At 30.4% G+C, this 24193-nt stretch overlaps 1 protein-coding gene across 3 annotated transcripts in view; it reads right to left on the bottom strand.

The window, feature by feature from the left end:
* Positions 1 to 454: 454 nt before the first annotated feature.
* Positions 455 to 24193, bottom strand: part of LOC129975095 (clavesin-2-like) — a 33702-nt gene continuing 9963 nt past the window's right edge. For all 3 annotated transcript variants that reach the window (XM_056088007.1, XM_056088009.1, XM_056088008.1), the window contains exons 2-6: positions 22184 to 22361; positions 12284 to 12523; positions 9360 to 9553; positions 4699 to 4809; positions 455 to 741 (exon numbers count right to left, since the gene is read on the bottom strand). In XM_056088007.1, the coding sequence (XP_055943982.1) occupies positions 517 to 741; positions 4699 to 4809; positions 9360 to 9553; positions 12284 to 12523; positions 22184 to 22346 (933 nt within the window). In that variant the 5' untranslated portion in view covers positions 22347 to 22361 and the 3' untranslated portion in view covers positions 455 to 516. The remainder of the gene's footprint in view (positions 742 to 4698; positions 4810 to 9359; positions 9554 to 12283; positions 12524 to 22183; positions 22362 to 24193) is intronic.

The following is a 24193-nucleotide window of genomic DNA, read 5'->3' as shown; positions in this document are numbered from 1 at the left end:
GTAAGTAAGCGAAAGAGAATTTCTGCTGGCATCTCTAATTCTTATGACCTTTATTTGACTTTCAAAATCATAAATATTAATGAATTAATTTAAAATTTTTTCTCCACAGATGATTCTGTCAAACAGTTCCTGCTTCAGGGTGATACTGTTTTTGCCGACTTTTTTTTTTTCGCTACTTTTTGTACAATTTTTCTACGATATCTTCCTGATAATTAGAATATGTATCAACATCATAGAAATATCGTGCAGAATCCTGTGCTAATAAGGCATGAAGGATTTATTTTTTCTATTAATAAACAGTAATAAGAAAATGATCCACTTTTTTTGTTTTATTTCATACTAAGACAAAATTGTACAAACATATTATCACTGAAATTTCACCACATGTATATATATATATATATATATATATATATATATATATATATATATATATATATATATATATATATATATATATATATATATACACTTCAATTTTTTAATTAGAAAATAAATTAGGTGATTATTTTTGCATCATTTATCAGACACAATTATCTTCATTGACATTCTAACAAGCTTTGTTTTCTTGTAACCAAACCGAGATTGTTCCAAATAGTCTTTTTCAAAAGTTTCGACATGTTCTAGAAGGTCGATCAATTGTGTTTGAGGTAAGTATCCTCCAAGATCTTCTGGAAGAATTTCAGGAGGAATGCAGCTGTGGAGACTTTTCCAGTTATCATTATTTGGATGAACGTATACCTGTGAAAGAAATTTTTGTTTTTTTCATTTTGTATTTATTTTATACATGAAGAAGACAGTAACCGTCGCAAATTCAGTAAAATGTAAAAGAAATGCATTCTCTTTTTTTCATTGGTTAATTATTGTAACAATAAAAGTGACATTCGAAAAATTTAAAAATCTGTATACAATGGAATGAAAATAAATAAATAAGTACAGTCATTTTCAAGAATACTGTTCCATCCAAAGTACAGGAATGAAGGATGTCTTTTTTCAAGAATGCCTGTTATGTACATAATCAATAAAAATGATATATACAAATGATATATAAAATACAAATAAATAAAGAATTTTATATCATAAATAAATTGGCACTGTATTTTTTGGATAATATTTTAATAACAAATGGACCAAATAATTTTTTATAATATCAATTGAGAAAAGATGTGTTGCTGCTGATAATTCTGTAGGAAAAAATATTAAGAAAATAATACAATTGAGGTATTTATAAATATTATACAAAATATATGACTTCATTTTTTAAGAAGGGTATGTAGTTATTTTCTAATCTATACAAATTTGGCGCCATCTATTGGCCATTTTCAATAAGACAATATTATAAATAAGACTAAGACCTCAGATAAAATCTTGTACAATTACTAATATCAGCCAATAGTTCGTTGAAATAAAAATTAGACAACAATGCACTATTAAGAATAAACATACCATTATTAAAAGATTAAACTAATAAGATATATATTATATATATATATATATATATATATATATATATATATATATATATATATATATATATATATATATATATATATATAAATTCAATTTGTATATATAAAAAAGGATATTGAATTTATTTATTTATTACAGTCAATGAATACTATTAAATATATGATAAGTATGTAGTTGTTTTATTGATTTTCAATTTCCACTGATTGAGAAATGTTATGTTAAAATACCTTTACAAAATTATGTATATAAATCATTAAAATAAATCCATAATTATCGATACTGAGAAATTGGTAAATATATTTTTCCTGCATATAAAAGAAATATATATATTTACTCATGATTTCAATATCTGCAAATTAGGAGATGCCCAAAATGTTTAGTGATATTATTGAAAACTAGATGAATTGATAAGGCATAAAATTGTAACAAATTCAAAAGAAATTTATCTAAGCTATAAAGTGTTATATGTCAATTTCTTTTTTTAGATTATTTTAATGAATACTTTGAGGAAGAATTTCCATTAAATGAGTTATATTTTCTTGAAGCAGCTGTAATTTGTTTTAAATAATTAAATTCATTGAAGAAAATTAATTATTTTGGTTTTAAATATTAGTTTTGAAAATATTTCTTTAAAAATAATGAATAACATCAAAGTAACCTTACCTTATAACAATCTTAAAAATTTAAACTTCAGAATTTTTGAACTCTGTATTTTTTATTGGCACAAAACATATAATTATTATTTAATGTATTTAAAATAATTGGCCAACTGATATATCATTTTTAAAGGTTCAAATATTGTTTTTAAAACCATTATTAGAGATAATATATTAGTTTATAGATCTCGATGCAAGCGATTTGGATTTCCTTTATTTCATTGACTACTGATTCCTTATTACGAATAAAAAGATAAATTTATTATTATTTTTTTTCAGCACACCTACATTCTACAATAAATATATTATGTTAATTTCAATTAAAAAAAAATACTGAGTATAAAAAATAGTTTGCAAATGTTTATTATGACGGTGCTATTTTTTAAAATTTTTTTCCCAGTAAAACAATTTTTTTAAGCAAGCTTTTCCAGTTGAAATTATAATTGTTGTTTAAATATGCTGTTGTCCGATAGATGGTAGAACATACTTTATGTACAACGTAATCTTTATGACAATTGTGCTGCCATCTAGTGTCTAAAACTCTATTTAAAGAATGATGTGCAGATTTACGGTAAAATAATACATTTCTGTGAGTAAAAGAATATGTGACATAAATACTTTGCAACTCAATGATTCATATTGAAATGAATTTGCATCATAAATGTTTAGTGAAAAGGGTGGGGGGGGGGGTTCTGTTTAAATTTTATTTTAAATAAGAAAAAGAAGCTAATACTATAAATTAGAAAAAGCTGGCTAATACTATACTAACTTTATGTTATATTATTCGATTCCTATGAGAGACTGCATTAATCTTTAAAGACTGATTTCAGGATTAGATAAAATAATGGATGTTTTAGCGATTATTTAATCCTAATAATGGCTAAAATATGGACTTTTTATTACATTGGCTTATTTTGTTGCTCGTGACCTTTTATTTATTATATCGAAATTTGAAAATTTTATCTTTAATATTTGGGGAGAAATTTAGATTCCTATTTATGGTATCAAATAAAATAATGCACAAATGAAAAAATTGCAATGATTTTTTTTCCATGTTATATTTTCTTTTTCCGTGGCGCTTTAAATATTCTAGATTAAAGATACAATTTTCACAATTTTTTAATCTATATCTATTATTATGTATATGAAGAAATTGAGCACGTGATAGACATTAATGATTTAATTTGTTTGATAAGATATAAAATGAGGTACTGATAAATCTTCCCCCCTTTTTTTAACTGTAGATAAAAGTTTAAGTGCTATATTAATATTCATGTTAGATGTTTCTTAAAATTCATAGCCGGTTTAGAAAAATTATTTTCGTGAGGCTACAAATAATACCTGAAGGAAAAATATGCCTATTTTAAAAAGTAGCCTTTAAATAAGGTGGATTTTTAAAAAGATTAGTTCAACTAAAGAGGCTGATGACCGTTAAAGCATAATTAGTTCTACAAAAAAAAAAAAAAAAAAATGAAATTTTTAAAAATGAAAAGTTAATGCTATATTAAATTTAATATTAGATGTTTCTTAAAATTCATAGCCTATTAAGTGAAATTATTTTCGTGAATCTACAAATAATACCTGAAGGGAAAATATGCCTATTTTAAAAAGCAGATTTTAAAAAAGGCGGATTTTTAAAAAGATTAGTTCAACTAAAGGGGCTTCATAACCGTTAAAGCATAATTAGTTCTACAAAAAAAAAAAAAAAAAAAAAAAAAAATGAAATTTTTAAAAATGAAAAGTTAATGCTATATTAAATTTGATATTAGATGTTTCTTAAAATTCATAGCCTATTAAGTGAAACTATTTTCGTGAATCTACAAATAATACCCGAAGGAAAAATATGCCTATTTTAAAAAGTAGACTTTGAAAAAGGTGGATTTTCAAAAATAATAATTATAATAATAAGAAGCTCTAATAAATAAATTATAATAATAAGAGAGGCTGATTAAAATACATTTTAACTTCCAAAGACTATTTTATTTGAAGATTAAATTGCAATATAATAAAACCCGTTTGAATAATGCTTAAAAGAAAAATGTTTAGAATGCAAATTGTGTTCTCTTAAGTATAATGTTTTTAAATTTTTACCATTCACATCTAATTCACCGTACGTGTAGCAATGAATTTGCTTTTAATTAAGAAGATTTTGTTATATTTCAGAGAAAAAAAAAGGGGGGATGGCAGTTTGATTACGGACGAATAAATCTCAAAATATCCTTTAAAAAGAGGATTACTATAGAAAAGCAGGAAAATATTATGCTTCACAACTTTAAGACACTGGAATATAAAATCTACGGTAAGTTAGTTACAAATATAATTGAAAAATCTTAAATGCTTTTGAAATTCAAAAATTTTGACACACTTCTTCAAATTAGAACTCTCTTATAATTGAATATTCTCGCTGGTATGGTGTGGAAGTTTGGAGAGGAGGGTGCCAGCTCAGATGTCGTCTCCGTTCAACCGCGATTCAACATTACGAGGCCCATCCCAAAATAGTGTTGCTTTCAAACTGGACGTTAGTAAAATTAAAACTTAAAACCTTATAATTGGATATTATAATATAACTTACTCTCTTTCTCAGCTTTTCAGACATAGCAGGGTAAAATAACTTGTAGAAAACCCAGAAGATTGAAGGAGCATTGACGACATGAAAAGATCTGATTCGAAGAGGGAATGCTTTCTACAGGATGAAAGATTAAAAAAAAGTTTTCATTAGGTTTCAGTTGTTTAGAAGGGGATTTATCTATACTTATAATAAAGCTCAATGTGTGTGTGTGTGTGTTGGCGCTCTACAGGCCAGGTCATTTGACATACAGCTATCAAATTTGGTACATGTATACCTTAGAGGTCGGGAATGTGCACCTGGGGTCCCTTTTTTTAAAATTTTAATTAGAATTTTAATTATTAATTAAAAACTAACTTTCCCGCCAAAAAAATCTTCTATTTTCGACACCGCCAAATGAGTAAGGCTTCAATTTTTTTTCTCCCAACAGTAATGAGGCTAGGGTTAAGATTTTTCGGCGGATTATTTCAAACGATTCTGTTTATTTTCTTAATGTTTTATGCATTTAAAATGAAACATTGTTAATTAATCCATGTTTCAGATTCATTCTGAAGTACTTTTGAATTAAAATAACACAGAATAAAGGAAATTAAAAATGTATAATCTGCATAGCGTTACCCCAACTGGCGTAGAAAAATTCACGCATTTGCGTTACCGGAGCTGGCAAAGAAAATTCACGCATTTGCGTTACCGGAGCTGGCAAAGAAAATTCACGCATTTGCGTTACCGGAGCTGGCAAAGAAAATTCACGCATGCGCATTCTGATTGTTGCCATGACAACCGTTATCAACGGATGATTTAAATTATTTTTAGGTTAGTTGCATGCTTTTGTAAGTAAATTGCATTTATGTTAGTTATATATTTTTTGTATATGCTTATAGTTTTAAGTAGATTTTTTTAACCTGTTTTTAATTATTTAAATTATTTTTAGGTTAGTTGCATGCTTTTGTAATTAAATTGTATTTATGTTAGTTATATATTTTTTGTATATGCTTATAGTTTTAAGTACATCGTTTTTTAAGTAGTTTTTTAAACCTGTTTTCGACCGATTATTTTAAACGATTCATTTTATTTTCTTAAAGTTTGATGCATTTAAAGTTAAACATTGTCAATCAATCGATCTGTACATGATGAATCTGAGAAAATTTTGTTGACAAATTCTTGAGATATTACATAAATTAAGAAAGATATTCTTTAGTGCCCATAAAGTTTAAACGCTCAGTGACTCTATTATCAGTAATCATATTATTAAAAAAATGCTTTGTTTCAGTAAAAAATATTATTATATTAATTGAAGATTAATTCTTTCCACTTTAATTTAAAGCATAAATTCTTCGGGTGCTAACAGAAAATTAGAGAGATACATATTACGTTATAATTGAAGGCCTTTATAATATTATGAATGAATTATATGACAATCAAAATTCGAAGTTTTAAAATATTTTGATGAAGAAGCTATTAAAGTAGGAATTGCATAAAATATTTAATTATTAAAATTTTAACGAACATTAAGTTTGGCGAACCGGCTGGTCGCCAAAGGCTGCTAGTACATAAATAAATCAAAATCGGCACTCTACAATTGTACATTTCGCGCATCATTGCGCAATACTTCATGACATATTTCAAAGTTTTCTACCTACCATCATTTCTAATAATTTATTCATTAAACTATGAATCTTCCTGTTTAATTGAAAAATTATGTATAGTGTTCAGGATATGAAATAACCATTTGAATATCAAAACCTCAGCAATACAGACATTACAGAATCTGCAATATAGAACACAATTAATGAATTAAATCCTATAATAATGTATAATAATTTGTACAGTGCATCCCAAAACTAATGCGATATTTGCATTTACCACCATTCGTACAGTAAAATGTTGGCAACCCTATTAAAAAAATATTTGATGGCTGATAGTTGAGGTTAGTAAAATTGGAGCGAAACACGACAGAACAATGCGTTAACGCAAGATTTAAATTAAATAAAAAAACACAGGTTTTTTTTTCTTTAAATTGATATATTTTTTGTAAATACATAAGACAGAGTTATGCATGGGGCTCTACGCACATAGCATAGGGCTCACTGCACATAGGGCTCTACGGCTTTGCTGGCATATATGCACTATTTTGTCGAAATTTTCGATGAACGTTTTGCTTAAATGTGGCTGAATTTCGTTGATGCAGCAATGAATTTCCTCCTTCAATGCACGCGTGCTTTGGGCTTGTTTAGCAAAGACCTTTGACTTCAAATAACCCTTTAAAGAGAAATCCAATGCTGTTAAATCAAACGATCTAGGGGGCCAATTCTCAAATTTTCGAACTGTAACCGCTAGAATTTTATTATTTCTGAAATATTGTTCAACAATGAAAGCACATTGTTCTATCGTTTAATGCTCCATTTTTATTAACCCTGTATTATCAGGTGTCAAATGGTATTTTAATAGGGTTGCCAGCACTCATAGGGTTGCACGAATGAGGACAAATTGAAATTTTGCGTTAATTTTGGGACACTCTTCAGTAACAGATTAGAATGCTCTCTTGCTTCGTCTTATCTAAGTTTATCCATAAAGTTTTGAATCATTCTGAAATATCTTTCCTGATAAAAAAAAAACTATCGAAGATATCTACGATTTGAATACTTAATGCACGATATGGCAGCCTCATAAGTGTTGAATTTAGAGCTATTTGGAGCATGGTATTGATTATTGTTCAGAGGTACTCACAAAACCGTTCACTGATTACAAATATGTTATTGTAAAATTAAAACTTGGAACATAGTCCTTTTGATGCATGGTAAATACATTTATAAAGTTTATAATAAAACCACTTACGTCAGAAAATTTCAATGCGAGCACCTCGAAAAATGTTAAGGCAAGATTTCGATTTCCGATAAGTATTGTTCTGATCCTTTGAATTTATCAATATCTCCAACTGGTATTGCAACTACAGTGTTCTTTGTGACACTAAACTGCTAATGAAGAGTACCCAGGTAGTACAGAACATTGTACAATGTTGTACGATACTATATTATATTATTAAACATCCATCAATATTATACAACGAATATTGTTTAATATCATATAATATTGTACAATATACGTGTGCTACTGGGTGCGCTGGGATAATGGCCTACTTGAGTTCATGAAACAAAAGAATACATTAAACGTTTTCCTTCATTGACTCCGTTGTTTGGATATGTTTTTTTTTTTGTTAATGTCTGTATTTTAATATTTTATTTTATTTTATCTTGTGTATTGTCCCAGTGTATTTTTTTACTATTTATAATGCTATTGTATCTGCCAATCAGTTTTATTCTGATGCCATTGATTTTATCTTTTTGTGAAAGGGCAATGTTACTGTAGTTCTGTATTCTGTGTCCATACATATATAATTATGATAATTTTTCTGTCTATTGTTTTATGTGCCGTTTTAGTCTTTAAGTTTAAAATAAACAAATGAGCATGCGAGAATTTTGGTCTTTTATTTCAAAGCTACTAGATGTTTTTATAACAATCGAATATTAAATCCCCATTTCTGTATTAGTCTGTTTATCTTGTGGACTAAAAAAAGTGAGAACGCGACAATTTATAGAATAAATTTTACAGTATTATATTCAATGGTTCTTTTATACTAATGTTTTGTAACCAAGAAAAAGATATTACGACCATCCTGCATTGTAGTATATGGTATATAGAGTGTATATTGTGTAACACAAAGTCAACAGACTTCAACAGCAAATGACGATGTTTACTAATATGTAGACATGAATATACAGACGACAAAACACAGCCGAGACTTACACAAGCAAGACACAACAATACACTTAAAACAAACAATAGCCCACAAATAGCGATCGGTAGTAACAACAATCACAGCACACAAAGTGGCCAGACAGAACTCAGCAAGAGGATGGAATCTACGTAGCTACACTCTATGGTCTCTTCAAACGCCTGCAATTATCCACTGTCTCTTCGCTTTAGCTGTATCCAACTGCCAGCTCACTACTATACGACTGGCTACTCCACGCACGACTTGACGCTGCTTCAATACTAGTCTCGAAAACTCGGCGTAAGGTACCAATTCTCAGTCCACTAATTGCTTGAGCTCTATTCAACGCTTGCGCTTTGCTGGGCTGGTTCAACTAATTCGTCATTGACTCACAATACTACTTATATGGCTTGACCAACCGGTCTTTTATAGTTTTCGGAGAAGGGCAAAGAAGGTTCTGGAACAATCAAGCATAACTCGTTTACTACTGGTTTTTATAGCCAAAATTCCAGAAGATTTCAGTATCACCTATTTTGTCGCCAAGGTCGCAAAATTCATCGCCAAGATGCGAAATAATCACCAAATTTGCCGACAAGCCCTGAGGGTTATAGATCCGATATCCGATCTGCATCCAATAAAGTTGACCGTAAAACTGTCTCTCTTACGATGGAGTTAATTGTGTTGGGAAGTAACATTACAGATTCGTAATAGTATATTATTTGTTACTGGATAATACACAATGGTGTTGAGTATTTCTTTGTAATAAAGAAAATGGCAACTCGAAATTATTGTAATTATTTTCTGTGAGTTTTTAACTCCTTAAATTTTTCTTTTTACATCGCATTTAATAAACATTTAATTATAAATAGATTAAAAGATTGAAAGTAAATCTTACCTGCACAGTATGCATGTAGTCGTAGGCTGTTTTAGGGTTTACTGCCAGCACAGAACTAAATTTAAAGTCCGTAAAATCAAAGACTGTAGTGATCCCACACATCTGTGTTATAGGATTGTTTAATAAATGTTCTGTGGATAAGACGTCCAAGAAAGACCTACTTTCGAAACTGATTTTAGAATAATCAATGACACCTGCAAATAATAAATAAATATTTTTTCAATTAAATAAAAAAAAAAAATGTTCGAAGATTACACTTTTATTAAGTTACCAGGTATTTTTTGATATTTCTGCTTTCGCAGAGTTCTTTTTTTATCTATTCAAAGTAGTTAATTAAAGATATCTTTGTGAAATGAAAGAAATGACTGAGATACCCCCTCATTTTGAAGAGATTGCAAATCAATGCCCAGTGACAGTCAATGAAATGGTATGTTATAATAAGTTTGTATGTATTATAATAATTTATAATAAATTAATTTATACATTTAATATATTATACATAAAAGAATATGAAATCCAAGCAGCGCCAGGTACTTGGCCTACAATTTATTAATAAAGATGCGTACATATACGGCGTTAAGCAAATAGCTTCAAAAATTATTAGGGGTGGTTGAGAGAAACAAAACATTGAGTTTTTCCCACGGAATATACATTCGGAAACGCTTCTTTTATCAGATATTCAGTTGACTGATGATATCGTGTATTGTTGTGAGTGCAATTTTCCCTATATTTATTGCTGTATCCATTGTTACACAAATTCATAGCTTGTAGGTATCCACCAAATATAAGGAAATGCAGGAGAAACACGGTGAACACCATAAAGGTTCAGCAGTGAACGATTCTCAATTAGATAACTGCTGAATCGGCGTAAGTTGGATTGTGTTTATCGGTAGATTTGCGAAAGCAAGAATTTATGTACCACTCCTGAATTTGTTTGAATAGTTAATTCTGAGTTCGCGTAGCAATATGATTGCAAATCGCAGGAGAGAACGGCGCCTTTTACCAGTGAAAAATATTAATGATTTTCTTGAATAGCGCCCTCTACTGCCTAAATAAGACAATTCTGCATTATTTTTTTAAAAAATAAAAGGTTATTTATTTAGATCCTTTATTCATTACAATTTTTCAAAAATCATTATTATATTTATTATGGATTCTTATAATAATTTCTTTCAAATTCACTTAGTGGTGAGGTCTCTCGTGGATAATTAAAATCTAATTCGAATCAATCAATTCATTGATAATTACTAAGTTCTGAAAATTTTGAAACAATTTATTGTGAACTGAATAAAAAGTATATTTATCTAGTACATTATGAAGTGAGCAACAAATTGAACAACAAGATATTATAAATTTAAACCAGCAGGAGTGATTCCTCCCAAACTAGCGTATACTCTCTAGTAGTAAAAGTGTTATCACAGAGAGCTCTTAACATAGCATTAGAGTACAATTTGTTACGAAATTTTAACTTTTGGCGTGGATTTAGAAATTTAATTGCATCAATCAATTGATCCCTGTGGATTTTTCTGTTGATTAAACCCTGAAATTCGTTTAATAGTATCCGAATATCGAATTTGGGCTTTAGACATGTTTTTTCCAATCGATTGAAACAAAAATTTGACACAAAATTACTCTTGTAGTTACAAAATCGCATATCAAATTTGATAAACTGAAGTCAATGCTTTTTTTAGCTATCCCGTTTATATTTATCTGAAAAGACAGCCCAACAGATGGTCAACCCCTTGTTGGATTTGACACAAAATTTGGCAGTTGTTGACACCATAGTTTTTAAATCTGTGTACCGTATTTTATCTATACAGCTCCTTTCGTTTTGTACATTCCGTATTAATAATATTGGGACAACTGGGCAGGCAGACATCCTCTTAAGGGATTTTGCTCAAAGATTGATATAAATCTACAAATTTGGTGTAAAGACCATGTACCAAATTTCATCCTTCTGGCTTTAAGCGTTTTTTAATTATATTTATCAGAGACAGCCAGACAGACTGACATTTCTCCAAAATATTGCTACAAATCTGTAATTTTGTTACCCGGCATGAATAGTGTCATCGTGAGAAAGACCGTTGTAAGATCTGTGCTGAGCAGCTGCCGCGTAAATGACCTGAGAGCTTGGCGACCATTTGGCGACTTGGCGCCAAATTTGGTGAGTTTGGTAACTAAATGGATACTACTGGAAAGTTTGAGAACTTTCACGATCCATCCACTAAGACCCGAGATACAGTCAGGTACGCCCTGATTGGTCTGAAGATTCCAGCCCCGCCTCTCGGAACTATAAAAGACAGGGAATCTGAATCAAAAGTTGTGTGTGTGAGAGGAGTCGGAGTCGCCGACAAATAAGAGAAATTAGAGGATTAGACAGCAAGAAAGCTGCTGAACTATAGCAATTAAATGCGTTGAGTTATTACGATTGATTGGCGGTATTTGTAGCTGAAAAAAATTTTTGTAACAATATGTTTTTTGAACTCAAGGAGTTATAATACGAGAAGATTGGTCAAAATTTTGAGTTCGAATTTTTTATGATGAACTATACTTTCTCTATATTGCATATACGAGAAAAAAATGCCAAGTTAAATAAATTAAATAGTTCTTGTAAGAACTGAAACTGTTTTGAGAAAATTCAACTTATATTATTAAAAAAAATTAATTTTGTAAGATTTCGTTGTTCATTATATTGTTTTAAGTCAATACCTAAAAGATAAAAGAGTAAACTTAGGAAATTTTAGAAGTTTTATTTTCAAGACAGTAAACCCAAATTTTAGAAAAAATTTAGATCGCGCTGAAACTTCCAAAATTGCCCACATTAACAGAACTGCCTGTTAGATAAAATCATTTTTCAAAATGAATATAAAAGAGATTCAAATAAGAGCTAAGAGATCAGAATTAAGAAGCTATGTATTGCTTACCCATTCTGGCAATAGTGACTGCAGAATTATCTTCGGCTCGATATGGCAAGGCAAATGTGTATTTCATATTTCGAATTGTAGAAATGGGAACCGAAGCATTCTTCAATAGACTTACCATCTTTTCTTGCATCAGGTAATATTTTTTTATTCTATCAAAAGCTTTTTCACAATCAAACTTAGATACTCTGAGGAATTTCAGAAGAAATCCTTCATCCATACAGCATTCTATGTCTTGTAGACCTAAAAAACACATAAATAAGTAGGTCAGTTAAGAAGTTGGCTGCACCCTTAAAAAAATTTTTTTTGTGCATATAAGCCGCATAACATATATACCGCAAAGCATATAAGCCAGTTAACAACTCTTCTACCCGAACGATAGTTTTGGTAAAATGGTGTAGTTACTGGACTGCTAACCACAAGCTCCCAGGTTCTATCCTCGCGCAGCACATACCGTTAAATTGGTGACCTCGGACGGACGATGAACCTTCAACCTTCATACAGCTGTTGTGGCGCCATCTACCCGCAACCAAAGTCGTCAGATTCACTTGACGCATCAAATCAAAGTCGTCAGATTCACGTGACGCAGCAACCCAAAGCCGTCAGACACACTTGGTGCACCAGCACCCACACACACTCGCCATAACGCTTGGCGCTATTCAACTGGGTACAGGCCCATTTAGACAACAGCTTAATAAATACATCACCACTCAACAGCCATATCGTTCGTCTCACTTCCGACTCACTCGAGGGAGAGTACTGTGGTGAATAGTATATTAGCCAGTTAACAACTACGCTACACGAGAGTATGCTTTTGTATCATGGTCATGTTACTGGACTGCAAACTACAAGGTCCCAGGTTCTATCCTCGCGCATCACATACCGCCACAGATGTAAGGCTATTCGATGAACCTTTTTGTCAACATTTCAGATTTATATTTGAATTGCTTGACACAGCAGCTTTCGTGTAGTAATTTTGATTGGTCTGATAATCAGAAGTAAACATGTCTTGGCAGCTGTAAGCGGCATCCAAATTAGAAACGGTAGCAATGATTTGTTTTTGTGTGCGAAATTGTATAATTGCAATAAAATTCATCTATAGTTGCAGGAAGTGCATGGTGAAGGTGCAATGTCATTTCAAGCTATCGCGAAGTGATACATTATGTTTAAGAATAGACTTAAAAACATTGACAATGTTGAGGGAGAGGAAAGACCATCAACTGTGACATATTATGAGATAGATGCTTGTGTAAATATGACTTTGGGCTGGATTTCTTTGCAAAACGCTTAAAAAAATGTGTGCCACTTCTTGACTTGAGATTTTGCATGGAATTTGAGGAGACAAATAAAATAATTATCAAGAAGAAATTTTTTTAAATCTTATTTTGTTTTCTTAAATAAATCAACTAACTTTTTGATTGACCATTCTAATATTTCAAATTGGTTGTAGCAATGGCATAAAATCATTTAACTTACGATTTGGATTTGGCTAGTATTTGCGAGACGAAAATGCTTCTTATATTTTGCATGAGTCCTCGATGATTTCAAAAATCCATTTCTTATTAACTAGCCGCATTTGGCGACTAGTTTGTTCACCAAATTATTTACTTTTTTAGCTGTTGAATTATTAATACGGATAAGTTTTTTTGAAATTGTCTTTTAATTGATAGGGCTGTAAATCATGAATTCAATCGAATGACCTTCAGCAAATAAAAACAAATTATGTATATCACGAAATAAAAGCAGAAAAGAAATTCCAACAAAGAAGTTAAAACACGTGATCGAATGTTTTGATGGATGCATTTGAATTTCATCGTAACATCTCAAAACATTGTTACAGACAATACATCCAATTGAATTTTTAAATATTAAGAAGGGAAATTAAACGGAGAAGAAATTATTATGACTTAGAAAGGTAATATTTTGAGTTACGCTAACACAAAGAACAATTTTTAGCAGTTATATGAACTACTTGAGTATCATCAAAGAATTCATATCCATCTCCATAGTAAAGTCATAGTGATTATCCATCTAGAGTAAAATAAGATTCATTATCTTAATAAGATTAACTAAAAATAAGATTAATTATCTAGAGATAATTATTTTTGGGCTCGATTAAACTTTCTGTTCAAAGTCTATTTCTTGATTTATTTTGATCTCCTTATCGCTGACTGAATGTTCTTTTTGACTACAATATTTGTAACAACATTTTTCATCTTCTTTAATTTGTTAAGAGACGCGCGCATTTCAGTGAAGCAGCAAAAAAACGTGAAAATGAAGCAGCCTGAAATTCGTATGATGGTTTATTTACGTTTGATTGTTGCCATTCGATAGTAAGTAATAAGAGTAATTATTGTGCCACGAACGTTAGCGTGTTATATATTAAGGTGTCCCCAAAATTTATTTCTCATTGTGCTATGAACAGCCTTATCTGTCTCTACTTGTACAAACATGCAAGCTAATTTATTAGTAGTCTATATCACTTGGTGCAAGGACAATAGGGCTTCAACTGCACCTCAAAAAAGTTCTTTTGTTCATTTAGTGGGATTGGAAAGGCGCAATTTTCTACCAGCTTCTTCCTCAAGGTAACAAATAAATTAATTCTATGAAATACTGTCATCAACCGGATCAATTAAAAGCTCTCATAGCAAAAAAAAAAAAAAAACCCGCCAGAATTAATCGACGAGACGTTGTTTTTCATCACGACAAAGCGAGACCACATATTACATTAGTCGTAAGCTCTTACAGTTTGATTGGGACGTTTTACCGCATCCTGCATACTCTCCAGATCTCGCTCCGTCTGATTATTACTTCTTTCTGTCCTTAAAAAATTCTCTTCATGATAAGTGATTTAAATCCATCAGCGAAATGAAAGCGCACCTCGAGGATGATTTCATGTCTAAAGCACAATTATTTTGGAAAGAAGACATAATGAGGCTTCTTGAGAGATGGAAGAAGGTAATAGAGCAGAAGAGTTCTTATTTAACGAAATAAATAATATCTTAAACAGTAAATATTATGTATTCATTTCATATTAGAAAAAGGAAAGAAACTTATGGGACACCCTAATATGTATAGATGATCAGTGAGAATTTGATTGAAATGGGCCCTCAAACTAGGCTAATGTTCTAGCGCAAGGGTAACAACATTTTGTATCTTTTCAATTTCCGTTTTGATACTGTTAAAAATTAAATGTCACACCATTTCATTAGTATAGCAATAACTAGAAATATTTATATTGATTATTTCCTTTTTTTACTCTTCAGTATATAATTCATCATCATAAATATTATAGAATCTACAAACATACATAAAATACTATCGAATCACTAAACGTATTACAGAATATAATTTCGCGACACTATTTCAATCCCACGAAGCTAAGCTCAGAGGAGTAAGAACTAAATTAAATTAATCTGGAAATGGATAATTAAATTCTGATGATATTAAAAACATGCATTTTCATATCAAATAAACAATTGGAGAGAATTAAAAATCACTAACACATCTGCATGTGAATTCAAATCGGTTATAAAATTCCAACCTTATACGCATTAAAACTAGAATAGATAAATAAAAATGGGCAAAAGTCAAAAAATAATATATGCCATTGATATTGTTACGAAATTTCCGGGGTTCGTTTGGATAGTGGAAGTTATATCTAAGTTATCACAGGGCAGCACAAGGACGACAACTATATACAGCACAGAAGACGATTATCTTCAGCCGAGACGTGCAGAATACAACAAGACTCTCTACTGCAGACAGTAGCGCACAGATTAGTTCAGCACTAGCTTGACTCCGTCGCTAATCCGCTTATCCCTGGAAGACCAGTTCTTCACCGTCGCTTCCGACTACTCTTCGACTCCACTGGTCCATGACTCTCTGCTCGGTCGCTTCCGACTACGACTCAATTCACGACGACCCGGCAGCTGCAGGCTGTTCCATTTATAGGTCTCAGGAGGCGGGGCTAGAAGCCTCTCAACCAATCAGGAACGTTCGAGGCGTAACTCGGTTCCTACTGGACGGATCGGGAAAATTCTCGATGTTTCGGGTATAATCTATTTCGTGACCAAAGTCGCCAAATTTGTCGCCAAGCTCTGGGACCTCCTATGGTACCAGCTATGCTGGGAAGCAGCATCTCAGATTCGTAACAATATCTTTCCTCGTCAATATTTCGATAAAAAACAATTAAAACAAACAATCATGCTCTATTTCCTGTTACTCGAAGTGGGGAAAAATGGGAAGTTCCTCTTTCGTTACATAGTTGAGAAATATTTAAAAACGAAAGAATAAAAACTACCAGAAATATTACAGATAAAACTTTATCATATAAATAGAAAAACAATTTTTTGTACAAAGTTTAAAGGTTTGCATTTCAATATCTCTAAATTTAAAAGTTCATTGACGTTTAGATTTATGAAAGGTTTTCAAGGATATTTGATAACATATCTTTTTCAATATAATGATTCTCATCACTTGAATATCAACTCGCGATTAGACTTTTCAAGTGCACACAGGAAAAATGGTGTGAATGGAAGAAAAATGTTAAACTAGTATAATTATTTGCATAACTGAACTAACATAGAATATCATGATAATCTGGCGGGAGAAGTCTCTCCTAAACTTTCTCACATATTTTCAGATAAAGGAATTACTGCACTTAAGTACTTGTGTATTATTAACCGCATGCCATTGGGGAAAAATAGTTACAAAAAGTCTATTAGCAAGCAATCTTTGGTGATTAGCAGCTGTATGCAGTTAATACGCAAGTACCTTAACATCTTAACACCACACCATACCTCCGTTTCTAGAACTCATGTAGCCCCTTTCTGGTTTGGTATAGATGTAGGTGGACTTTATTAAAAAATTACACAACAATTAAAAGGAAAGAAACAAACAAATACAAACAACATAACAAGAAATTATAAAATCTAGAATGAAAAATATCTTAAGAACAAAAAACTGGATGTTTGCACAAGTGCCAGAAAAGCGAATATGTATTTCGGACTCCCTTTTTTACGACCATTTAAAATCAAATTTCGACAGACAACTACAATTATAAGCACAAGACCATCTGCCAAACTTCATTTATTTAAGTCTTCGGGTGTTGGAAATATTGCGTTCAAATCCATAAGAAAGTATAAATCAACAAATGGGCAGTACCTTTTCAATTTCATTTGAAATTTTGTTTCGATATGTACTTTAGATTATAAATCTGTTTATTAAATACTAGCCGCCTTTGGCGACCAGCCGGTTCGCCAATCTTAATGTTCGTTAAAATTTTAATAATTAAATATTTTATACAATTTTTACTTTAATAGCTTCTTCATCAAAATATTTTAAAACTTCAAATTTTGATTGTCATATAATTCATTCATAATATTAAAAAGGCCTTCAGTCATAACGTAATATGTATCTCTCATTTTCTGTTAGCACCCGTAGAATTTATGCTTTAAATTAAAGTGGAAAGAATTAATCTTCAATTAATATAATAATATTTTTTACTGAAACAAAGCATTTTTTTTATAATCTGATTACTGAAAATAGAGTCACTCAGCGTTTAAACTTTATGGGCACTAAAGAATATCTTTTTTAATTTATGTAATATCTCAAGAGTTTGTCAACAAAATTTTCTTAGATTTATTATGAGCAGATCGATTAATTAACAATGTTTAAATTTAAATGCATCAAACACTAAGAAAATAAAACGAATCGTTTAAAATAAACAGTTGAAAACAGGTTTTAAAAAAACTACTTAAAAAACGATGTACTTAAAACTATAAGCATATACAAAAAATATATAACTAACATAAATACAATTTACTTACAAAAGCATGCGACTAACTCAAAAATAATTTAAATCGTCCATTGATAACGGTTGTCATGGCAACAATCAGAACAGAATGCGCATGCGTGAATTTTCTTCCCCAGTTACGTAAGGCAAATACGTGATTTTTTCTACGCCAGTTGGGGTAACGCTATGCGGATTAGAAATTTTTAATTTCCTTTATTCTGTTTTATTTTAATTCAAAAGTACTTCAGAATGAATCTGAAAGATCGATTCATTAACAATGTTTAATTTTAAATGCATCAAACATTAAGAAAATAAACAGAATCGATTGAAATAATCCGCCGAAAAATTTTAACCCTAGCCTCATTACTGTTGGAAGAAAAAAAATTTGAAGCCTTTCTCATTTGGCGGTGGGGAAAATGGAAGATTTTTTTGGCGGAAAAGTTGGCGGTGGGGAAAATGGAAGATATTTTTGGCGGGAAAGTTAGTTTTTAATTAATAATTAAAATTCTAATTAAAAATTCGAAAAAAGGAACCCCAGGTGCACATTCCCAACCTCCAAAGTATACATGTACCAAATTTGGTAGCTGTTGGTCAAACGGTCTGGCCTGTAGAGCGCCAACACACACACACACACACACACATTGAGCTTTATTATAAGTATAGATTATAATGTTTCTGTTTTGTAGTTATAGCATACACTTATAATCTGACGGCCGGTCAGTTATACTTCCTCAGAATGGTTTTTCTTTACAATTTGACAGAAATCGGCAAATTCAATGTAAATCTTATAGTTTAAATTTCGGCCATATAACTCAAAGCGTATTCAGTTACTGAGCTTACAAACAGACAAATTTCAAAAATGGGCTTATCATATGGAGGTATGAAACATGAAAATTTCAAGTTCGAATTTTTTTTAGGATCATAGTGCTTTTTCTTTGTATATTTCGTACACAAGTAAAGAAAGTTAAGGTGTATGTACACACTTGGAACTTCGAAAATCGTTCAAAATATCGAATATTTTTTTATTACTTAATAATGTTCTCTGATCCTTCAGCTTTCAAACGATACCAAGATGTTGTCAATATTCGAAATATTTCTGAAGTTATAATTATTTTTCTTGAGGTGCTTTCATTAAAAACTGTAGTTACGTTGTTTTTAAAACTCATTTTATGAAGAATAATATTTTTCCACTATGTTGCTTCATTCAAACAATCATAACTCAACAAGAAATGAACCAAATACAGTTATTTGTATATCAAAATAATCTGTATGAAATAGCAAATGTTTTGTCCCTCAATCAAAGTTATATTTATAGAAATAAATTTTTAATAGCTATTTAAAAGGTAAAATGACAGAAAAAATCTCGCTTTTTCTATTCATCGTTGATGAAAAAATTGTTTAAAAAAACTATATATGTTTATAACTTGATTGAGACAGACTACATGAAGACTAATATTAGACATAATTTTCAACTGGAATTGTGTGTCTGTACAAATTAGAATTTAAGATATCATGTTTCAAAAAATAAGCTAATTAGCTCATTAAATATTATTTCATTAATTAATAATTAGTGTAATATGGTTTTTTCTCACTAAAATGAGTTTAAACATATATTAATGAACTACTGTGAAAAAACTGGATTTTTAAAGTTAAAATTTTAAAAAAAAATCTTCTAGTGTGTACTTACACCTTAAGTAAAAAAGTAAATTAAAGTAAAAAAATAAATAAATAAACGTTTCAAAAGCAACTTTATTTTAATGTTATAATAATTTATTCATTGCATTTCATTTTTATTCATTTATTTTATTTCAAATACTTCCCTTCCAAGTGTAAGTATAGACGATTAACAGTTAATATACTTATCAATATGGTTCCAAATTTGATAGGGTATCTGCGCTTAAGATATTAAAACTGTATACGAAAACATTACTCATCTAGTTCTCTTCGTTTTGTAGTTATCCTAATAAGTTATTGTCAGATAGTCGGACAGACAGAATTCATCCTAATGGATTGGAAGGAATTTTGAAATTCATAAAATTAGTGTAAGGACCATAAGCAAAATTTTATCTATCTAGCTCAAAATGTTTTTGAGTTTTTATATTCACAGACGGCCAGACAGACGTAATTAATTCTAAAATGTGTTTTTTCGGAGAAAATATGGAACGTGTGGACGTCAAAATCATTAGATCGATCTTTTATATATATATATATATATAGTTGGTATACTTCATATATGAGAAAATAACCTGTAAGAATAGTCTCCGCGAAATTTTCTTGCATGTTTTTAAATAAAAGTGTAATTTTCCAACCATTTCTTAAAACATTGTCTACTTTGGGTAAGGCAGAGAATGTCTGGAATGGGACAGGCGTACGATAATTATGAAATATTAACCTTTGGGACGAATTCAGAATTGTTGCAGTATCTATCGGTACTTGGCGATTTTTTTAGCGATTAATCTCTGGCATGCAGTTAATCGTAACCGAAAATCAAATTTGGGCTTTTTACAACCAATTGAAACCAAAATTTGAATCAGAACACAAATTCAAAATATTTAAGTTATAGTGCTTTTGAGTTATCATGTTTACATGTTTTTGAAAGTACAGACAGACAGACGTTCAACCCTAGTTGGATTTGGCTTGAAATTCGATAATTGCCCTCAAAACAAATATTAAATCTATGTACCGAATTTTATCCATTAAACCCTCTTCTTCTTGTAGTTGTCAAGTTAACTTATATTCGTGGATAGGCAGACTTCCTCTGAATAATTTTGCACAAAAGTTGATAAAAATTCACATTAAATCATGTACCGTATTTCATCATTCATCACTTGTTCCAAGAGATTTTAATTATCTTGTCAAAGACAAATAGATATATTCCAAAAAAGTGTTTTTCGAATTCTGGGAGGTCTGAAACGTGGAGATTCGACACAATCTCGAATTCGAATTTTCTGACAATTACAATAATTTCTGTCTACTTCATACACAAGAAAGTAAAATGCAACTTTTCAGTAATGTTGATTGTATTTTGGCCCATTGTTTTATAATTTTCATAAATGTGTAAAAATATTCTTAAGTATATTTTACAACAATATTTCTCCCATCTTTGTTAACAGATTTACACCAACGACTTAGAGATGGTATTTCACACATTAGTTAAGGCATGTTTTTGCTATCATATATAACTGAGAGTTAATTTTTTATTATTCTATTTCAATATAAAAATTATAAATAAATAGCAAGTTTTCAACCTCATTGATAATTGGCCGAAAAGATGAATCCCATTCTCTTAACAATTCTAGAATGTTAAACACAAAATGAGATATATTGAATAAGGACACGAGAAAACAGTAAAAGAAATCATTGTTAGAAATGATAAATTTTGTAAAGGTTGTCCCAGAATTAATTCAAGATTTGAATTTGCCACCATTCGTTCAGCAAAGTGTTGGTAACCCTATTAAAAGCCCATTTGAATTTTGATAGTTTAGGGTTAGTAAAAACGGAGCGTTACTCGATAGAACAACTTGTTTTCATGGTTGAACAATATTTCAAAAATAAATGTTTGATTGCCACAGTTCAAAAATTTCAAAATTGGCCCTCTAAATCGTGAGATTTAACCCCATTGGATTTCTTTTTATGGTGTTATTTGAAGTCAAAGGTCTATGCCAGCAAGTCCAGAAGCACGCGTGCATTGAAGGAGGAAATTCAACGCTGCATCAACGAAATTCAGCCAAATTTATTCAAAATGGTCATGGAAAATTTCGACAAAAGAGGGCGTATGTGCCAGCAAAGTCGAGGAGGCGTTTCGTCCTATGTGTTATTCCATACATAACTATCCTGTGTACTCTACGATTCAATAAAAGTATAACAATTTAAAGAAAAGAAAACTGTGTTTTTTTTTATTTAATTCAAGTCTTGCATTAACACGTTGTTCTGTTGTGTAACACTCTAGTTTTACTAGCCTTAAACTATCAACTGTGAGATGTTTTTTTAATAGGGTAGCCAACACTTTTCTGCACGTATTGGTGGCAAATTCAAATGTTGCGATGATTTTGAGACACCATTTAATTAATAATTCATTGAAAAAAAACACGCTATTTTTCACTTACCTTTTAACTTTTCTCTCAAAGTTTTCAAACACTCTACTTTCTCATTCTCTGTTTCTCCAATTTCTTCCAGAATATCTTTAAGTACACTCTCTTCTAGCGTTGTAGCTTTCAAGCTAGTGTATTCGATTGTTCGATTTCTGCCGTTTGATACAGACATATTCATCAATTGAAATCAGAACTGAAAAAAATCAATATTATTTCATTACAAAAAGCAAATGGGATAGAAACTAACAACTTCTCAGAGAATTAATAATACAAATAAAAAGTTCCATTCGATAATTGTCTCTAAATAAATCTCTCTCTTCGATAATTGTCTCTTGTGATACTCTCTATCAATTACTTATCCTTAGCTTATCATATTTTTATTCAAATTAATAATTTCGACATATTAGTGAAATGATAAGAGTAATAATCTCTAATTGGGAAAGTCAAATATAATGAAAGATTATCACAAATATAAAGAGTTAGATTGATTATTTATGAATAAGTTTTTTTTTTCTGAATTCATTAAAGTGTGTAATCAGTATTCATTATTGACGATGAGATCATCCAGGTATATTTATCACAGGTAGTGATATTTATCAGGATATTTATTATCAGGTATATTTATATACATATCAGTTATTATTACCATGTATATTTATCAGGAGTGGTCTTCCTGAAACATTTTTAGCATACTCACTAATAAATGAACTTACGTAATCTAACCGTATGCCATTGGCGAACCATGGGTATGAACTAGGCCAGTGATGCGCAACTATTTTCATTTGCAACCCCCTATTTTGTGTAAAATTTTCTCGCGACCCCTGGATAAACAGTAGAATTTTTGTTTAATCATCAACGAAGTTAAAATGAAATTCTTTCTGGGATTTGCTCTTACAGGGTGTTTTTAAAAGAGTGTCGTGACGTCATCGGTTGAAATAACGCCTTTTTAAAATAACGCACTAAACTTAAAAACCATCATAAAAATTTTATAAAAGTTGTAACATCATAAAAATTAGTTCATAAATGAGCACAAAATTTTGTGAAACAATGCTTTATTTATGCATATGAGTAAATTTTTTTTAATAAAGAATACTTTAAAAAAATTAAGCATCATAAGAGGTCAGTGTGAGTTATGTGCTTGCAAAGAGCTCATGATTGCTTCTATGTTCGGATGTGTATTGGAAATCGCAAGCCGTAAGTGATCCTCTGGATCCAATCTAGATTGATATTTTGTTTCAATGGAAACTAATTTTGAAAAGCTAGATTCACATGAGTAAGTCGATGCAAATTAATCAAAATATTGATTGCCTTTCTTTTCAAATAGGCATATTCGTTTCCAACCCAAATTTTTGGCACGTCAGAGAGTTAAATTTAATGCGCACTGTTTCGTCGCTGTTCTTTTTTATTTAAAAAGATATTGGAATTTATTATATCAAACGAAAATGGATCACAGATCTAACCTAATTTATTTTCTGGAAATTTTTTGTACCTTTTCGTAAAGTTTTCAACCAATTTTATCAAATGATGGGAAATAATGTTTTTAAATTATAATTAGGATTCTATATTATATTCTTTAATAAATTCTGAAAAACACGAGAACATGTCTGTGTTGTTTTTGTTCAATTTCCCTTTCCAAAGTATCAGCATATTCTTAAAAGCTTCAATTTTACTACTAAACGTTAAAATGTTTGTACCCTCTCCCTGTAGACTCATATTCAGATCGTTCAGTTTTTTGAAAATATTAACCATGTAACTGAGCTTTCCGAATCAATCATCGGGTCACTTGTCCACCAAAAATATATAAACTTCGTTTCTCAAATCGAAAATACGTCGCAATACCTTGCCGACTTCGGTATGTAGCAATAACGTCCCACACGCAGAACCCATCTCATTACAGAGTATTGAAAAGAGACGACTGTTTAGGCTGTTGCTTTTAATGTAATTAATTACAATAACAACATCTCTTAATATCTTGTGCAATTCTTCATCGATATCTTTTGCAACTAGAACTAGTCTTTGTATCAT

This window comes from Argiope bruennichi, chromosome 7, assembly GCF_947563725.1.
Source record: "Argiope bruennichi chromosome 7, qqArgBrue1.1, whole genome shotgun sequence".
Classification (NCBI taxonomy): domain Eukaryota; kingdom Metazoa; phylum Arthropoda; class Arachnida; order Araneae; family Araneidae; genus Argiope; species Argiope bruennichi.
The sequence above is the reverse complement of the archived record's forward strand: the minus strand, read 5'-3'. Positions and strand labels throughout refer to the sequence as shown.